This window comes from Sciurus vulgaris, assembly GCF_902686455.1.
Source record: "Sciurus vulgaris genome assembly, chromosome: 4".
NCBI lineage: Eukaryota > Metazoa > Chordata > Mammalia > Rodentia > Sciuridae > Sciurus > Sciurus vulgaris.
The window spans coordinates 34,927,303-34,944,010 of NC_136464.1; the positions used below are offsets into that span (position 1 = coordinate 34,927,303).

Consider the following 16,708-nt stretch of genomic DNA (forward strand, 5'->3'; position numbering starts at 1 on the left):
GACCACTGAAAGATTCCTGTGTGAATTTTTTTGTTTCATTTTGGAATTGGTTAATGAACTCAGATGCATTCAACCACAGAGGCACATCCCTGGCCCTATTTTGTATTTTATTTAGAGACCGGGACTCACTGAGTTGGTTAGCAACTCGCTGTTGCTGTGTCTGGCTTTGAACTGGACCCTCCTGCCTCAGTCCCCTGGTCCACTGTGATTACAGTTGTGGTCAACAGCCCTGAGCTGAAAGATTCATGTGTAAAACAGGAGTAAAGACTAAATGGAGTAACTATGAACAAATTTCTATATCTATGGAACAAATGAAAACATTCATGTTTTATGAGGAAAATGGCAAGATAAATAATGATATGCACTTATGAAAATAAAAGTGAGAAATTTTTATTTTATAGTAAAGTCTGCATAAAAAATATTAAACTTCATGAACAGATCTCTTTAATTCTTCATTTGAGAGAGAAAGAGAGAGAGAGGAATAGACACAGAAGGAAATTTTGCCAACTTAGAAAATAGCACTCATCATTTTCAAATGGCTCAAAATTTAATCTACTTAATAATGTTTCCCGCTTGTGAACTTCAGAACATTTTTCTCAATCATATAGTTACCCTCAGATTAATATAAGTTGATTTTAATGCTGGCCATCATTTTAGTCAATTCTGTACATTTATAGGGAAAAAAATTATAGTAGGGCAAAGTTCTCTTTGTGGGACTCTACAAAAAAGAAATTACAATTAGGTGATCAATTAATTTCATTTGAAAATAAAAGTCTTCAAATTCACAACTATAGATTTAAAGTTTACTTTAAATTATTTTAATAAAAATAATTAACAATGGAAGTGAAAGACCTCTACAATGAAAATTACAAAAAACTGATAAAAGAAGTTGAAGAAGACACACACACACTCACACACACAAAGCTGGAAAAACCTCCCATGGTCATTAACTGGAGCATTTGAATCCTACTATCCAAATCAATTTGCAGGCTCCGTTGAATTCACATGATAATACCAAAGATATTTATGACAGAACTAGAAAAAAATCCTGCAATTCATATTTAAGTACAAAAATCAAAGACAACCATAAGCTGGAGGCAAGACAATGCCCCAGTTCAGGCCATAATACAGGGCCAGAGTAAGCAAAATATCATGGCACTGGCATAAAAACAGGCACATAAAACAAGGAAAAAGAGAGGAGATTCTGGGGAGTGGGGCAGGGAAGACATGCATCTATACTCAAATGATTCTTATAAAAGTTACCAAAACTTATGGTGGAAAATGAGACACTCCCCAATAAATGAACCATGAAGATGATTGCAACTTAACCCATATCTCTCACCTCATACAAAATTCGACTCAGAATGGCTCAGAGACATTACTATAAGACTTGAAACCCTAAAAGAACTAGAGGAAAACATAGGGGAAACACATAGAGATGGATACAATTGATGATATTTTTGTATAGGACTCTAAAAGCAAAAGTAGGCAAGTAGAGTACATCAAACTGAAAAGTTCTTACACAAGAGTCAAGACACTGAAGAGACATCCTACAGAATGGGAGATATTTGCCAATTATTCATCTCATGAAAGATTAAAATTGACAACATAATAAGGAATGAAACAACATAACAACACACCCCAAGTAATACAATATAAAATGTGCAAATGATCTTAATAGGCACTTCTCAAAAGAAGAAATGAACTGTCCAATAAATTCATTTTTAAAATGCTCAATATCATTAAACATCAGGGAAATACAAATCAAAACTACTAGAGATATCATTTTGCCCCGGTGAGAATGACTATCATCAAAACACAGAAACAAAAAAAAGAAACCCAACTTAACACCACAACCACAACAACAAATGACAATATTGGAGAGTTCAGAAAAGGACACCTTATACCTGTTGGTGGGAATGTTTCATTAGAAAGTCATTATGGAAAACAGTATGGAGTGTCCTCAAACATAAACAGATCTTCCATAGGATCCAGATGTTCTGATTCTGGTACACAGATGAAAGAAATAAAATCAACATACCATATAGATTCCTGAATGTTTAGGATAATTATGACAATATTCATAATTCCTAGGCCATCATAAAAATTTATGTGGTTATCAACAGATGAGTGGATAAAAACAACATGTTATACAGACACAATGAATTTGCATTCAGTCATAAAGAAGAATGAAATTTTGTCATTTGCTGCCAAGAAGAAAAAACTGGGGGAACTGGTGCTAAGTAAGAGGTCAGAAACAGAAAGTCAAGTATTGCATGGTCTCTCTCAGGTGTGGAAGGTAAAATGAATGTGCACCTGAGGGTAGAAAGTGATTACTGGACATGGGGAAGGGTGTGTGGTGGTGGTGATGAGAGTAGAGCAAAGAGAAGAATGGATTTTAACAGTATTTCCTGCACACGTATGGGAATACCACAGTGATATTCATTAATGTGAACTGATTAGAGGTTAATAAAACTATAATAAAATAATTTTAAAATAAATGATAAAAATGATGCAAAGGAAGTATAGAGCATTGGGTCAGAACAAGTTTTTGAAGATATCTACTCTTCCACCAGGCTCTCTAAGTGTTCCAGGATTCTGAGAATTCACAACAAAGATTTATTTTAGCTATGGAGTTGAAGGGTAATTAGAGAAGACTGCAAATTTCTGTATGTATATCATTCATTGAAAAAGTCTAATTTTTAGTCTTCTCTTTCTCATTGAATGGGAAGAGAAATTTAAATACAGCAATCTTGTTCCAACCTGAAAATCAGAGACATTGAAAATTACTTCATGGGTCAGTAGAGAAGACAGGGAGAGGTAAGTGACTACCATAAGCATGATTCATGAGACTTTCCAGGATATATGCAAATCAACGGAAAACCTAGATAAGAATAATAACTAGGCACTGGCCTTGGAAAATCCTGAGAGTCGTGAGACAGCAAAAGCGACTCCACAACCACAGTCCAGTTAGGTGAAAGCACACCTCACTTGCTGCAGCTCCACAGGGTCTAAGGCTGATGTTTCCACTGTGTCCAATGGACAGTGGTGAAATGTGGAATGGGAAGCTCACAATGTGCCCTGGGAATACCCTACTCTTTATCTCTTTAAGGGAATGGATCACTAAGCCTTCTCTCTTCAAGATGCAATGATTTGAAATCAGAAATAACGCTGGTCAGAGGAGGATTACATGACCTTTACACCCACCATGCAGCCCACTCATGCCTGTGCACAGGCAGCACAGATCCACAGACTCTGAATTTCTGCTTCAAATCATCCCTCCTCCACATGAAGACTGACAGCACCCATAATAAAAGGCCTGGCTCTTGCTGAAACATGTCTGCTAGACACAGAAGAGAGCAGTCTGTTAAGGACAGTGATATGATGAGTCACTCACACTTGGTTTTCCTCAACTCCTCCACAAGGCAGCCGGCTTCTTCTTGAATGCGGTCCTCAATGCTCCTCTTCCCCATCCCCAAATTCCGCAGAGTCATGAGTGAGAAGCGCCTCATCTCTCTCCATCTGTTTCCATTAGTGAAAACAACTCCTAAATGAGGGAGAGCAGAATCTAGGAGGGATACCCCAGGCAAGGAGGGGAAGCTCATGAGTGGCAGCCACAGCAATGGTCAAGCTCAACCTGGCTTTCTCTTTTCCTTTCTCCTCATCACCATGACCATTGCTCTCCCATTTCACAGGCACACACACTTACCTAATCCTTTATTAACTCTATCAGTCACTGGGAAACTGCCTCTTCCAGAAAATACTTCTCCATGATCAATCAGGGCTTCCTTCACAGCTTCATAGCCATGCAACACCACAGTGGGTCTCATACCCAAATACAGAGTGAACACAGGGCCATAGACTTTTGACACCTGAAAATGTGAAAGAAAATGCAAATATTAGCTGAATGAGAGCAGGATTTCATCTACATATTTGGCTGATTCAGACTGTCATTCAGATCTTTCTCATTATATTTGTTACATTTTATTGTGCCACAAGAATCTTCAAATATTTATGAATATTTTCTACGAATAAGATGACAATCGTAGTGGTCAGTTATGGATGGACTTTTATGGGCGATGCCTGACTCAGGCAATTGATATCTATACTATAATTAATCCTCGCATCAATGTATTTTGGGGGCTTATTTGTCCTGTTTTACATGCAAAGGAAATGAAGTCAGAAAGTTACAAACTCATTTGTAATATACCATGTCTACTAAAGGACAGACTTCTAAATTTGAACCTTTATTTTTTCAACTTCAGATTTGAAGAATTTATCAGTCTCATTTTTATTGGGCTCACTTTGACATATTTCTAAAAGCATGTAGTAATGTGTTCTACTTCAGTCCTCAGTGCTTCCCCTTTCCCTCCCTTCTCTCTTATGCTTTTCCCTTTTCTCTATTCTCCTGACTTTTCTTTCTTTATTTTGGGTTTTTTTCTGATTAGAGCCTTGTGAATATACACAAAGGTAGATTCATTGTAGTATATTCTTATACATACATCCGAATTTTGGTCAGAATCATTCCATGGTTCATCTATTTTCCCCTCCCTTCTCTCTCTCCTCAATCCAATTTTCCTGCTCCACTAATTTCTTCTATTTTTGTGGAACCCCCACATTAATTCTTGCCTCTTATTTTGGTCTAGCTACTGCATCTTGTAGAAAACATTAAATAATTAAATCTCTGGATAGGTCATATTTCTTTCAGCATGAGGATCTCCAGTTTCATCCATTTTCCACCTTGGCCATTTTTAATAAGGTTATTTATAATAATTTTTCAGTTTAACTTTGTTTTGATTTTGAGTTCTTTAATTCCTTATACATTTTTGGATACTATTTCCTTCCCTTCTATAGGGGTCTTTCTTTTTGTACATTCTTTCCTTGGTGTGCAGAAATATTTATAGCATGAGTCACAATTTGTGTTTGTTTTTTATATGGGCTTTTGGTGTAAAATAAAATAAGAACATGTTAAAATAACACTATAGAAAAAGAAAAAGAAACATATCAAAGACTGTGGAGTGTAGCCCCAAGAGGGAGGAATGAGGCAAATTTGATATGTCATCACTGAGGTATAGATTGGAAACATAAGTCCTAGCACTATGTTGTGAAGTTGGATGATGACAGATAATGTACTGCTCATTTTGAAACAGGTAGAATAAAGGATTTGGAATATTTTCATCACTAATAAATGATAAATGTTTGAAGGGAAATTTATTTTAACCTTGCTTGAGCATTACAAAAAGTACACAGGTATCAAAACATGAAATGTTGCCACATAAACATGTATGACTCCTGGGAGTCAATTAAAAAGGAAATGTGCACAAAGCATGGTTAGAACAAGGTTAGGGAACATCTTCCCCATGTTTTCCTCCAGTACTTTTATGGTTTCAAGGCTTCCATTTGTCTTGAATCTATATGGAATTGACTTTTGTGTGTAGTGTTAGAAATGAGTCTAATTTCATTTGGTTTTTGCATGTGGATGTACAGTTTTCCAAATGCTATTCAGTGAAAAGACTTTCCTTCCCCACTGTGTATTTCTGGCCCTTTAGGTGAATAGTCAATGTCTGTGAGTAGGTGTATTTCCTGGACTCTCCATGGAATCCATGGGTGTATGTGTCTGCTTTATGCCTGCATGGTCATGTTTCATTTACTACAGCTTTGTACAGTGTTTGAAGCCTCAGATTTGTTGCATTAGGTACTGTTTGATATTCAGAATCTTTTGAGGTTCTATGCAAATTTTAAGAATTGGAAAATTTCTTTGAAGGATACCATTTTATTTTTCATAGGGATTGCACTGAATCTGTACATCACTTTAAGTAGTGCCAAAAAGTATTCTTCCAGTCTTTGAACATGAAATATTTTCCCATGTATTTCTGTCTGCTACAAATTCTTTCATTGATTTTTTTTATATTTCAGCATGCAGATTTTTCACCTCCTTGTTTAAATTTATTTCTAAATATTTTATTCTTTCTTGTGATATAAAAGAAATACTTTCCTGATTATCTATTTATTACTAAAAATGCTGCTAAATTTTGTATGTCATTTGTGTATCTTGTTTATTTAGAATTCATTTATTAGTTCTAATTGTTTTCAGATGAAGTTTAGAGTTTTCCATAACAGGCAGTATTTTGCTTCATTCTTTTTGGTTTCTATGTCTTTTAATTTTCTTTCTTGCTTAATTGTTCTGGCTGGACTTGAGTTCTATGCTGAGTAAGGGTGGCAGACTGGGCATTCTTGACTTTTCACTAATTTTTAAAAAACTTTCAACTTTCACCATGGAACATAATGTTAAATATTGGGTAGTGACCCATAGCGATTAGTGTTCTGTGAAAATTTCCTTCTGTGTCATGTGTTTTTGAAAGTTTCATCATGAAAGACTTTGAAATATGTCAAATTCTTTTCCTGCATCTATCAAAATGCTACTGTGGTTCTTATCCTTCATTTCATTAACATAATGTGACACAATTATTGATTTATGCACATGAATCATCCTTGGATGTCTGGGATGAATCCTGCATGATCATGGTGGATGATCGCTGTAAAGTGCTGGAGCACAGAAACATGTAGGTAAAATAGAAATGTTCTTTCTATCCTTGGAGAATTTATTTTTGATCTTTTACATCGTGGTGTTGCTTGATGGACTGCTGAGTCTACTGGAGCTTTTTTCATTTTTAGATATTTCTCCTATTGTTGTTCTTGTGAAAAAGGAGAAGAAGCCTGGAATATCATACTTCACCACCTTACCACAGTCTATCTCATAGGTATTTCTTAACCTGACGGTAGTGCTCTTCTTCAGAGAAGTTTAATTTTGATGGCTATAAAAATACCTACAGGTCAAACAGCAGATCACTGTGTTAATGAACTCATTACACCGTAAGTATAAATAATCTTTAGGCAGAAAGTAACAGCAAATGACCAAAACTAAACCCCAGCTACTAACTTCCCATTTAGAACTCTGCGCCATTCCCATTACAGGAATTTAGAATTCATCAGCACTCCTCAGTGGATCCCACCTACACTGTAAGAATGGAAAATGAGAGCTACTACAACAATGGGGCTCCTAGTCACAGTGTTTGACTGCTAAGTTATGAATGTAAAAATATTTGGCTTAACAAAGACCAAACTTCAACTCTAGGATCACAAAACAACAACAATAACAACAGCAACAACAACAAAAAACAAAAAAAAAAAGAATGTGAAGAATGAAAACCTATTCCTATTAACAATTCAGACAACCATGGTGGAAAAAAGCCTTTTATTTTCATTTAATATTTTTCCTTTTCTCCACCTGAAACTCACCCAATTAATATACATTCTTTCCTTTATTTTTAAAAATTAAAGGACTCACAACCTTAACTCAAAAAAACACAAATAACCCAATCAATAAATGAGCCAAAAAACTGAACAAGTACTTCACAGAAAAAATAAGAATGGTCAACAAGAATATAAAGAAATGATGAACCTCTCTACCAATTAGAAAAATGCTAATTACAACTACCCCGATATTTCATCTCACTCAAGTCAGAATGGCAATTAGCAAGAACACAAGTAACAATAACAATTGGCAAGGATGTGGAGAAAAAGTTTCACTTATGCGTTGTTGGTGATACTGCAACTTGGTGCAACAACTCTGGAAAGGAGCTCCCCTTATAAAGCATGGAAAGGAACCACCATTTAACCAAAATATTCCACTCCTCAATTTATACCAAAGCACTTAAAAATCAGCATACTACAGTGACACAGCCCCATTAAGGTTTATAGTAGCTCAATTCACAAGATCCAAACTATGGAACCAACCTAGGTTCCCTTCAACAGATAACTGAATAAAGAATATATATAATAAGCACAATGATTTGAATATTACTCAACCATAAAGAAGAATGAAATTCTGATATTTGCCAGTAAATGGATGGAACTGGAAAGCATCATGCTAAGTGAAATAAGCCAGAAGCAAAAAACCAAATGTCGAATATTCTTTCTGACATATGGATGCTAACCCATAACAAAGGATAGTAGTAGGGAGAGGAGAATAGAAGTTCGTTGAATTAGACAGAGGGGAATGAAGGGAAGGGAAGGGAGAAGGGAATAGAAAAGACAGTACAAAGAATCAGAAATAACTGTCTTTTGCTCATAAATGAATACACAACCAGGGTAACTCCACATCAAGCACAACCACAAGACTGGGATCCTAATTGGAATTGAATGTACTCCATATAATGAGCCAAATAACACTCTACTGTCATGTATATTTAAAAACAACAAATACAGCTTTTTAAAATTTTTTTCAAATATCATTTCATCGTATTTCATTATTTTTTTACTTCTTTCCATTGTAAAAGATTTGTGTGTGTGCCCTATCACAGATGAATTGGTTTAAAAAATGTGGTGGAATATTACACAATGGAATATTACTCAACCTTAAGGAAAAATGAAATTGTGACATTTGCCGGTAAATGGATGGAACTGGAGAATATCATGCTAAGTGAAATAAGGCAATCCCGAAATATCAAAGGTGGAAAGTTTTATCTGATCACAGGTGGTAATTCACAATAGGGGAGTGGGTTGGCTAGAGATGAATAGGATCAAGTAGAGGGGAGTGAAGGGAAGGGAAGGGGTATGGCATAGTAAGGATAGTAGATGAATTGCACATTAATACCCTCTGTGCATATATGCCTACATGACCCCTCTGATCTTACATTATGTACAACCAGAAGAATGAGGAGTTATACCCCATTTATGGGGGATGTGTCAAAATGCATTCTGCTGTCATGTACACCTAATTTACTTTCAAATATCATTTCATCATATTTTGTTGATTTCTCTTCTTTCCATTGTTCAAGAATTGTGTGTGTGTTTTCTCACCGCATGAATAAATATATATATATATACACATATATATATATGAATTGTATTCATATAATTTTGTTTTCACCTGTACTGCTTTCTTCTGTGTCTCTTGTTATTTAGCCTTGATTTCACATAGGACAGGTGTGTCCACACATGGTTTCAATTGTTTTTATCTTACATTTGCTTGTTGGCTGTACCTTGGTTTTTTCCCCTCTTACTGCCCATTCTTCATTCTCTTCTCCCAGTAATCGTCAAGTTTTCCTCTTCCTCTTCTTAATTTGTAAACTACTTAGCGTTAATTTGTTTTCCTCTTTCTTTATAATCAAAACTTGTGGTCTATCTCCTGCCTCTCCACTCCTCACTTTTTACAACATTTCAAACATTCTCTTGCATTTTTACCCTATTTTCCCTCCACACAAAAAACTATAATTTCACTAAATGTAGAATTATATAGTCTATGCAATTCCTTACTCATTCATGCTTTTATCATTATTAACACAGCTGGCAATGTAGTACACATCTGCTGTCTAATGAATGAACTTGTTCACAGTTTTTGTGTTTTTTGTTTTTTGTTTTTCAGTTTTTTAAATTTTTATTTAATTTTACAGACTGAATTTTGATTCACTGTACATAAATGGGGTACAACTTTTCCTTTCTATGGTTGTACATGATGCAGACACAGTTTTATTTATTGTTTATCCCACCCTTCCTCTATAGGTGGCAATGAGTGTTCCAGATGTCAAAATAGATACTGGACATTGTCTTAAGGCTGTAATCTGTGGATAACAATAGTGCTGCTCTTGGCCCACCACTTCCTCTCAGGGGACATTGGAAAGTGAGAGGGTCACTGTGGCGGGCAAGACCCAGGACCCAGGGTTCCACCACATGCATCTAAGATGGCGACTGGCAGAGAGGCAAAGGGCATGCTGAATGTGCCTTGAGAAAAACAGGAAGTATTTACCATTGACTATAAGATAATTAGTTCAGCCACCTAGTGTGTGGACAGATATATCTTACATATATGCTTGAGCTCGTGATCACTTGACCTTTAATAGGATTGGATGGGCATATCTGACTACAATTGCTTATGCATGAGACTGCTTATATATTGAGGGTGTTATCCGAATAAAGCAGAAGTTGCTTCATGAACTTCTGAAGAGTACATGTCGTTTGTCCCGCTGGTCGGCGGCAAGCGGCAAGTGGTGGTCCCTATGGGGAATGGTGAGCACTCAGGTAAGTAATAAAGAAGAAAATTTTACACTAGCACAGTCAACTAGCAGGTTTCCCTATTTAAGGAAACGGTTGCCTTAAGGTTTTAATGGAAGGTTCCCCTAGAGAGGGAACATAATGGAAGATTCCCCTAGTGAGGGAATGTAATGAAAGGCTGTCCTAAGAGACAGCGAAGGACATCCTGTAGTAAACGAATATGTGTAAGGTGTTATTTGTGTCACCTTTTCTAGTTTGGTTTCTGTTTGTTGCTCTTGTGGCGATATGGACATTAGTTCGATTCTGTCTGACTTCCAAAAAACCAAAATTTCAAGAACAGTTAAGAGAAGGGGAAAAGATACTAGAAACTGTAAAAGAAGAACAACCAAGTCGAGCTTCTAAAAGAGAAAGTAGATGTTCAGACTCAGAACAGGGATGTAACTCTGAAGAACAGGAGCTATCTGAGACAGAGCTAGAAAAGAAATTCCCTCAGTGGCATTTAACCCCTACCATGCCATGCCCTCTGGCGTATAATCCAGGTCACCACTTTTTTCCAAGATGTAGGGGCGCATGTACTTGCTGCACAGGTGCGGCCCCCAGACAGTGGGCTGATGTAGAATCTCGATCAGTGTTCCCAATATTCCTGTTATTTGAAGATCAAAACAATCAGAGATATCATCAAATATTAAATATAAAGTTAGTAAAATAGTTAAAAGAGGCAGTTATGTCCTATGGAGTATTTATCATTTCTTTATTATAGAATGTTGCAAGTCAAAATCTTACTCTGACTGATTGGAATTATTTAGGCATGTTTATCTGGGGGACAATATCTCATGTGGAAGGTGGCTAACCAGAAGATGTTCTGATACTGTCTGACATAATGCAGTTGCGGGCAGTCCTCAATGTAATCTAAACATGCTGACAGGCTAAGGACCATATGAAGGGCAAGGTAATCACATTAATTTCCACCCCGGTGTGTATCAACAAATTAACCCTCAACTTTTAATCTATCATTATATGGATGATATTTTGCTAGCTCATAAGGAAAAACCTGTCAGAGCAATGTTATAATTCCTTACTAAAGTCACTGGAAAGATGGGGCTTACACATTGCCATTAATAAAGTACAAATCACAGACACCAAAAACTTCCTGGGATCTATCATAAATCAAACTATGGTTAAACCCATAAAAATTACCATTCAAACTAGGAACTTTAAATGTTTTCAAAAACTTTTGGGTGATATTAATTGGATTAGACCTTACCTTCATTTACTCACCTCAAGTTGTTCGATATTCTTAAAGGTGATTCTGACCCCCTTTCTAAGCAGGTGCTTACCCCTAAGGCTCAAACAACTGTCAAGCGTATTGAAACAGCTATGGAAAAAGTTCATCTTGATCGTATTGACCTAGCTAAGCCTTTATCATTCATTGTCTCGGCCACAAATAAGTTACCCACAGGAGTGTTTTGGCAAAAGGGTCCTGTTCTATGGGTTCACATGAATTATGCCCCTAACAAGGTCTTATCCTTGTTTACTGAATCTGTGGCAGAATTAATCCTTAAGGCATTAAAAGTATCCCTTCCCACCTTTGGATCACATCCCTCAACAATCACTACACCATATACTACTGATCAGATACAATATCTTATTAGTAATTCAAATTCATGGGCTATAGCCTTTACTAGTACTTCTGCTATGTTTGGCAATCAGTTGCCATCTGATACTCTTCTCCAATTTTGGAGTCAACATCCTATAATTTTCCTAAAATCACCCAAAAAGAACCTATTATAGGAGCTACCCTTGTATTTACTGATGGATCAAAAAATGATATGGGTGCTATTACTATAGATAATGTTACAGAAACATTGCTGTTTAATACTCTATCTGCACAACAAACAGAACTATTAGTAGCTATAGACGTATTCGAAACCCACCATGAGCCTTTTAACTTATTCTCTGATAGCAAATACGTTGTTAATGCTGTTCAAAATTTAGAGTTAACTGGTCTGATTTCCCTCACCTCCACTATTACTAAATATTACAATGCTTATAAAAACTCATCTGGCACAGAAAAGATCCTTTTTTATTGGACATGTTTGGGCTCATACTGGCATTCCAGGTCTTCTAAGTTTACACAATGATTTAACAGACATGGCCACACATCTTCAATACTCTTGAAAATGCAAAAACTTTTCATTCCAACTTTCACGTAAATGCTTCCACTCTACGCACACGCTATAAAATTACTAAGGCAACAGCTCGGGATATAGTCAAGTCTTATACTATATGTGTTACACTTATTCCTAACCCCTCGTTAGGAGTAAATCCAAAAGGGCTTCAGCCCAATCATATTTGGCAAATGGATGTAACTCATTATTCAGAATTTGGAAAACTACAATTCATTCATGTGTCTATTGATACCTTTTCAGGATTTATTATGGCCTCTGTTCATACTGGAGAAAAAACAAAGATGTAATAACACACTGTTTACACTCTTTCTCCATCCTGGGGGTTCCCAAAAACATTAAAACAGATAATGGTCCTGGATATACGTCCCAGGCCTTTAAACAATTTTGTTCCACCTTTGGTATTCAACATGTCACAGGAATTCCCTATAATCCTACTGGACAAGCATTATTGAGCGTGCCCATTTAACGCTTAAAAACATGCTTTATAAACAAAAAGGGGGAATGGGGCATCATACAGATCCCCAAAAGACAAATTATCTGTTGCCTTGTCCATCTTAATTTTTTTAAATCTCAATTCTGAGGGCCGATCGGCTGCTGACCGTCATTCAGAGCCTAATAAAAAACATCTACCTCAAGTGCTCTGGAAGGACATTCTACAGGGACAATGGAAAGGCCCTGATCCCTTGTTAATCTGGACCCGAGGATCTGTTTGTGTTTTCCCACAGGATGCACAATCACCAATTTGGGTGCCAGAGAGATTGGTCAAGGCCTCAACAGAGACCCCCAAACAGGAAGAAGATTAGGAGGCTTCTCCCACTGATGGTGTTGGCGATTTCTCACCAAGTTAATGGAGGAGACTCATGTGAACTATGGGGGATGGTAAAGAGTGGCCCTATCCTATACCCCTTACCAAATCTTCTATTCTCTATCCTCCTATTTTTACAACAATTGGCCACATTTCTCCAGTCTGCTGTTCAATGGGGAAAAAAATGGTTTGGGTTTTTGTCTGTGGAGATCTATTGTGTGTTGTATCTGTTTGGTGCATGTAGTGTTATACAATATGCATATACATCGGCACAGAGAAACCGCCATTATTCACCAAGCTCTTGTCGCAATTGATGCTGGCTCATCCCCCCAAGTCTGGTTAAATATGCTGGACCGGTAGTCAAAGACGGGTAAGATTCATGGGGAGCTCATACCAACCTAAGACAGGAAATGCAGGCTAGAGTCTCATTGTCCAATGATGGGTAAGGATGTTGCTCTGCCATGGACAACCTAAGACAGGCACGGTCCCTTTTATAAACAGAAAGGGGGAAATGTGGTGAGCGAGACCTGGGGCCCAGGGTTATGCCACATGCATCTAAGATGGTGACTGGCAGAGAGCCAAAGTGCATGCTGAATGCGCCTTAAGAAAAACAGGAAGCGTTTACCATTGGCTGTACAATACTTAGTTCAGCCACCTAGAGTGTGGACAGATATATCTTACATGTATGTTTGAGCTTGTGATCGCTTGACCTTTAATAGGAGTGGATGGGCATATCTGATTACAATTGCTTATGCATGAGACTGCTTATATATTGAGGGTGTTATCCGAATAAAGCAGAAGTTGCTTCATGAACTTCTGAAGAGTACGTGTCATTTGTCCCGCTGGTCAGCGGCAAGTAGCAGGTCACTTCAGGTTCACAGATTAGATATCCTGCTCACAAGCAACAATCCCAATTCAGCCCAGTAACAAGGAATCTCACCCCACACATGTTCTAGCACCACATCATCCCCAACATTACTTCAACACATAGACTTGAGGAGACAAAAATGTGAAACCAACAACCAGGCCCAAGGAGAATCCACCAGAGGGGGACCTCAGGTCACACTCCTCAACCTCCTCAAATATCAAACACAGAGAGAAGTCCCAAAACAAAAGGACATTGCTATACAAGAGAAAGGGGAATATATCTCAATGAACTTGCAAGTCCAAGACCTCTGAAAACTTGAGGGAACAAACAATTCTTCCCCCCAAATTCACAATCCTTCTAAAAAGGATTCCAAAGGAGGAAAGACCATGAAACAATGAAGGGCATGTGTACTCCAGATTTTTGATATTTTCATATTGCCATCAAAATATTAAACTTAAATGCTTCTTTTATTCCAGATACCTTGTTTCATTTCACTACCTCCAACAATGGAAAACTATAAAAGGAAATGGAAACATCACCATCCACAGAGTATTTGCTGTGCAACAATCTCTTTTAATAAATTGCCTTGTGCAATTTAATTTAATTTTAATTTTAATAAAGAATTGATGTATTTCCATTTAATTTAAAACAAAGAATTAATTTATTTACCAATTACAAGCCACTGGAGAAGCATCAACATACTCACATTAGTTAAGGATTTGCTGATGTTTTTACCATCTATCTGCAGGATGTTCCCAAGGATTGGCAGAGGCATGGGTCCTGGTGGGAGTTTCCCTCTCCCAGATCTCTGTCTCCATAGTGAGAGGAGAAGCAGACAGGAGAGACTGATCACCAGGACCACAGCTGGATCCATTGAAGCCTTCTCTTTTTCCTGAGACAACTGTGAGCTTGCAATCAGTGTAAACCTTGAAAGTGCTCTGTTAATCAGAATGTGTGCTATTGACATAAAGTGCTGAGCCAATCTGCTAGATAAGTTCTGACCCCTACTGAGCGGACATTGGTCACCTGATAAGAAAGAAAACAATCTTTTTTGCACTTGCTCTCCTTCATGAAACTCTCTCCATGAAAATCTAGTTCAGCCACTCTGGGGTAGATCCCAGGAATAGGTATTTTAAAACAAACAAGCAACAAAACACAGAAGCATCCAACCTCTGGTGGTACCAGTGTGCAGGTAGAACTAAGAAAAAATGAGGCATTTGATACAAAACTTTGGTGAACATGCTGGATTCTCACACTGATGACTAGTTGGAAATTCATGACTTAGAAGAAATGAGTGTACCTCTGACTTTTATATAAAATATTGAACTTCTAATACTTAGTCAAACAAAAGGATCATTTATCTTTGAAAATCAAGTATTTTAAATATTTTAACAGGCTGAAAATACATCTGAATTGCCTAAGCATACACTAGGTAGTACAACTTAAACATTTTGAAACAGAAAACACACATCATCATATAACTAAGTAAATATACATAGCATTTACTGTTTAGCACCCCAAACACCCAAAACCTGGAGAACAGAGGGTAGAGATTTATATTATTTTTTTATTTGACATATGGGAAAAGTGAGATTCTGTCAACTGGGAGATCTTCACTCACACAGCTCAGAGGGGTTCACAACTGGAGTTTGAAGATCTAATACCCATAAGGTGTGCTGTGGATTACATCAGAGCTGCCTCCAAAGCCACATTAGAAAAGTAAAGCAAACACCACACTGGCTCTGTTCATAGACCAACAAGCTTCCCCTCAAGTCACTACCCATTAATTCACTCCCAGGATAGCTGGGTCATACATTCTACATGCAAACAGGCATAGAAGGGATCCCCACCCATCAACAGAGAGGTAAAACTTATTCAATAGAACTGAGGAAGAGTTGATCTCAGAGAATGAAAGGGTAGCGCTTGAGAAACCATGGTTCTCCCAATCTCTCAACTCTTCCAGATGGAACTGTTTCAGTTGATATTTAGTATGTCCTTGCCAGATGTAATGGATGGAAAATATTGGACCATAAGCAATAATATTAGAGACAGATAAACAGGCATTTGGTTTAGAGGTGGATAGGAGACAGAGAGTATACCACACAGACTCCTAGCACAGAAGAAACTATGCAAATGGGAATGTGAGACTTTATTTGGTAGTCATGAGTTGTATTTCATTGGATTCGGGTACACTACTAGATCACAAATGGTAATGCTGTAGAAAGATATGTCCTATAAAGAGACCATTGTACTTGTTTCAAATTGACAAGCATTGTTATTTACAATGTGTTTAGTAAGGAAAATTGCTCTCAAGACTCCAGTTACATATATTTAATGCACACATATACATGTATTCTCAAATTTAACATGCAATTTCACACATATTATATAACTTCTGATTTTCTTAATTATCTTTAGCTAAAGTAAAATTATTCCCACTTTAGAAATGAAGAAACTGGGCCTCAGAGATGCAATGCCTTGGCCAAAGACACAGATGGTAAGTGGTAAAACACAGACTGGAACTCCTGTGCCTCTAGTCTCAAAGTCTTCCCTAGAGTAAGACATGTAGTTCAAACAAGTTCAATATTTACTGATCATTTATTATTTTGCAATCTTCTCATTATACTAATCAGTGACATGAAAGAATCACTGACAATAATTGCAGCGTTCATTGTTTAAAATGGTGGGTCATAAAATATTATTTTTTAACCTTTAGAACTTTCATTAACTCAAGTGTTGATGAATTCTTTATGCATGTTAAGGGGACACAGCAATTTATTGTATGACTCACAT

At 37.0% G+C, this 16,708-nt stretch overlaps 1 protein-coding gene across 2 annotated transcripts in view; it reads right to left on the minus strand.

Annotated features, from left to right (window-relative positions):
- Window positions 1-14,875, minus strand: part of LOC306660040 (cytochrome P450 2C18-like) — a 47,120-nt gene extending 32,245 nt beyond the window's left edge. Inside the window, exons 1-3 of one of the 2 annotated variants that reach the window (XM_079138107.1) lie at window positions 14,622-14,875; window positions 3,710-3,872; window positions 3,398-3,547 (exon numbers count right to left, since the gene is read on the minus strand). In XM_079138107.1, the coding sequence (XP_078994233.1) occupies window positions 3,398-3,547; window positions 3,710-3,872; window positions 14,622-14,789 (481 nt within the window). In that variant the 5' untranslated portion in view covers window positions 14,790-14,875. The remainder of the gene's footprint in view (window positions 1-3,397; window positions 3,548-3,709; window positions 3,873-14,621) is intronic. The other variant, XM_079138108.1, reaches the window with a different exon arrangement.
- Window positions 14,876-16,708: the final 1,833 nt, after the last annotated feature.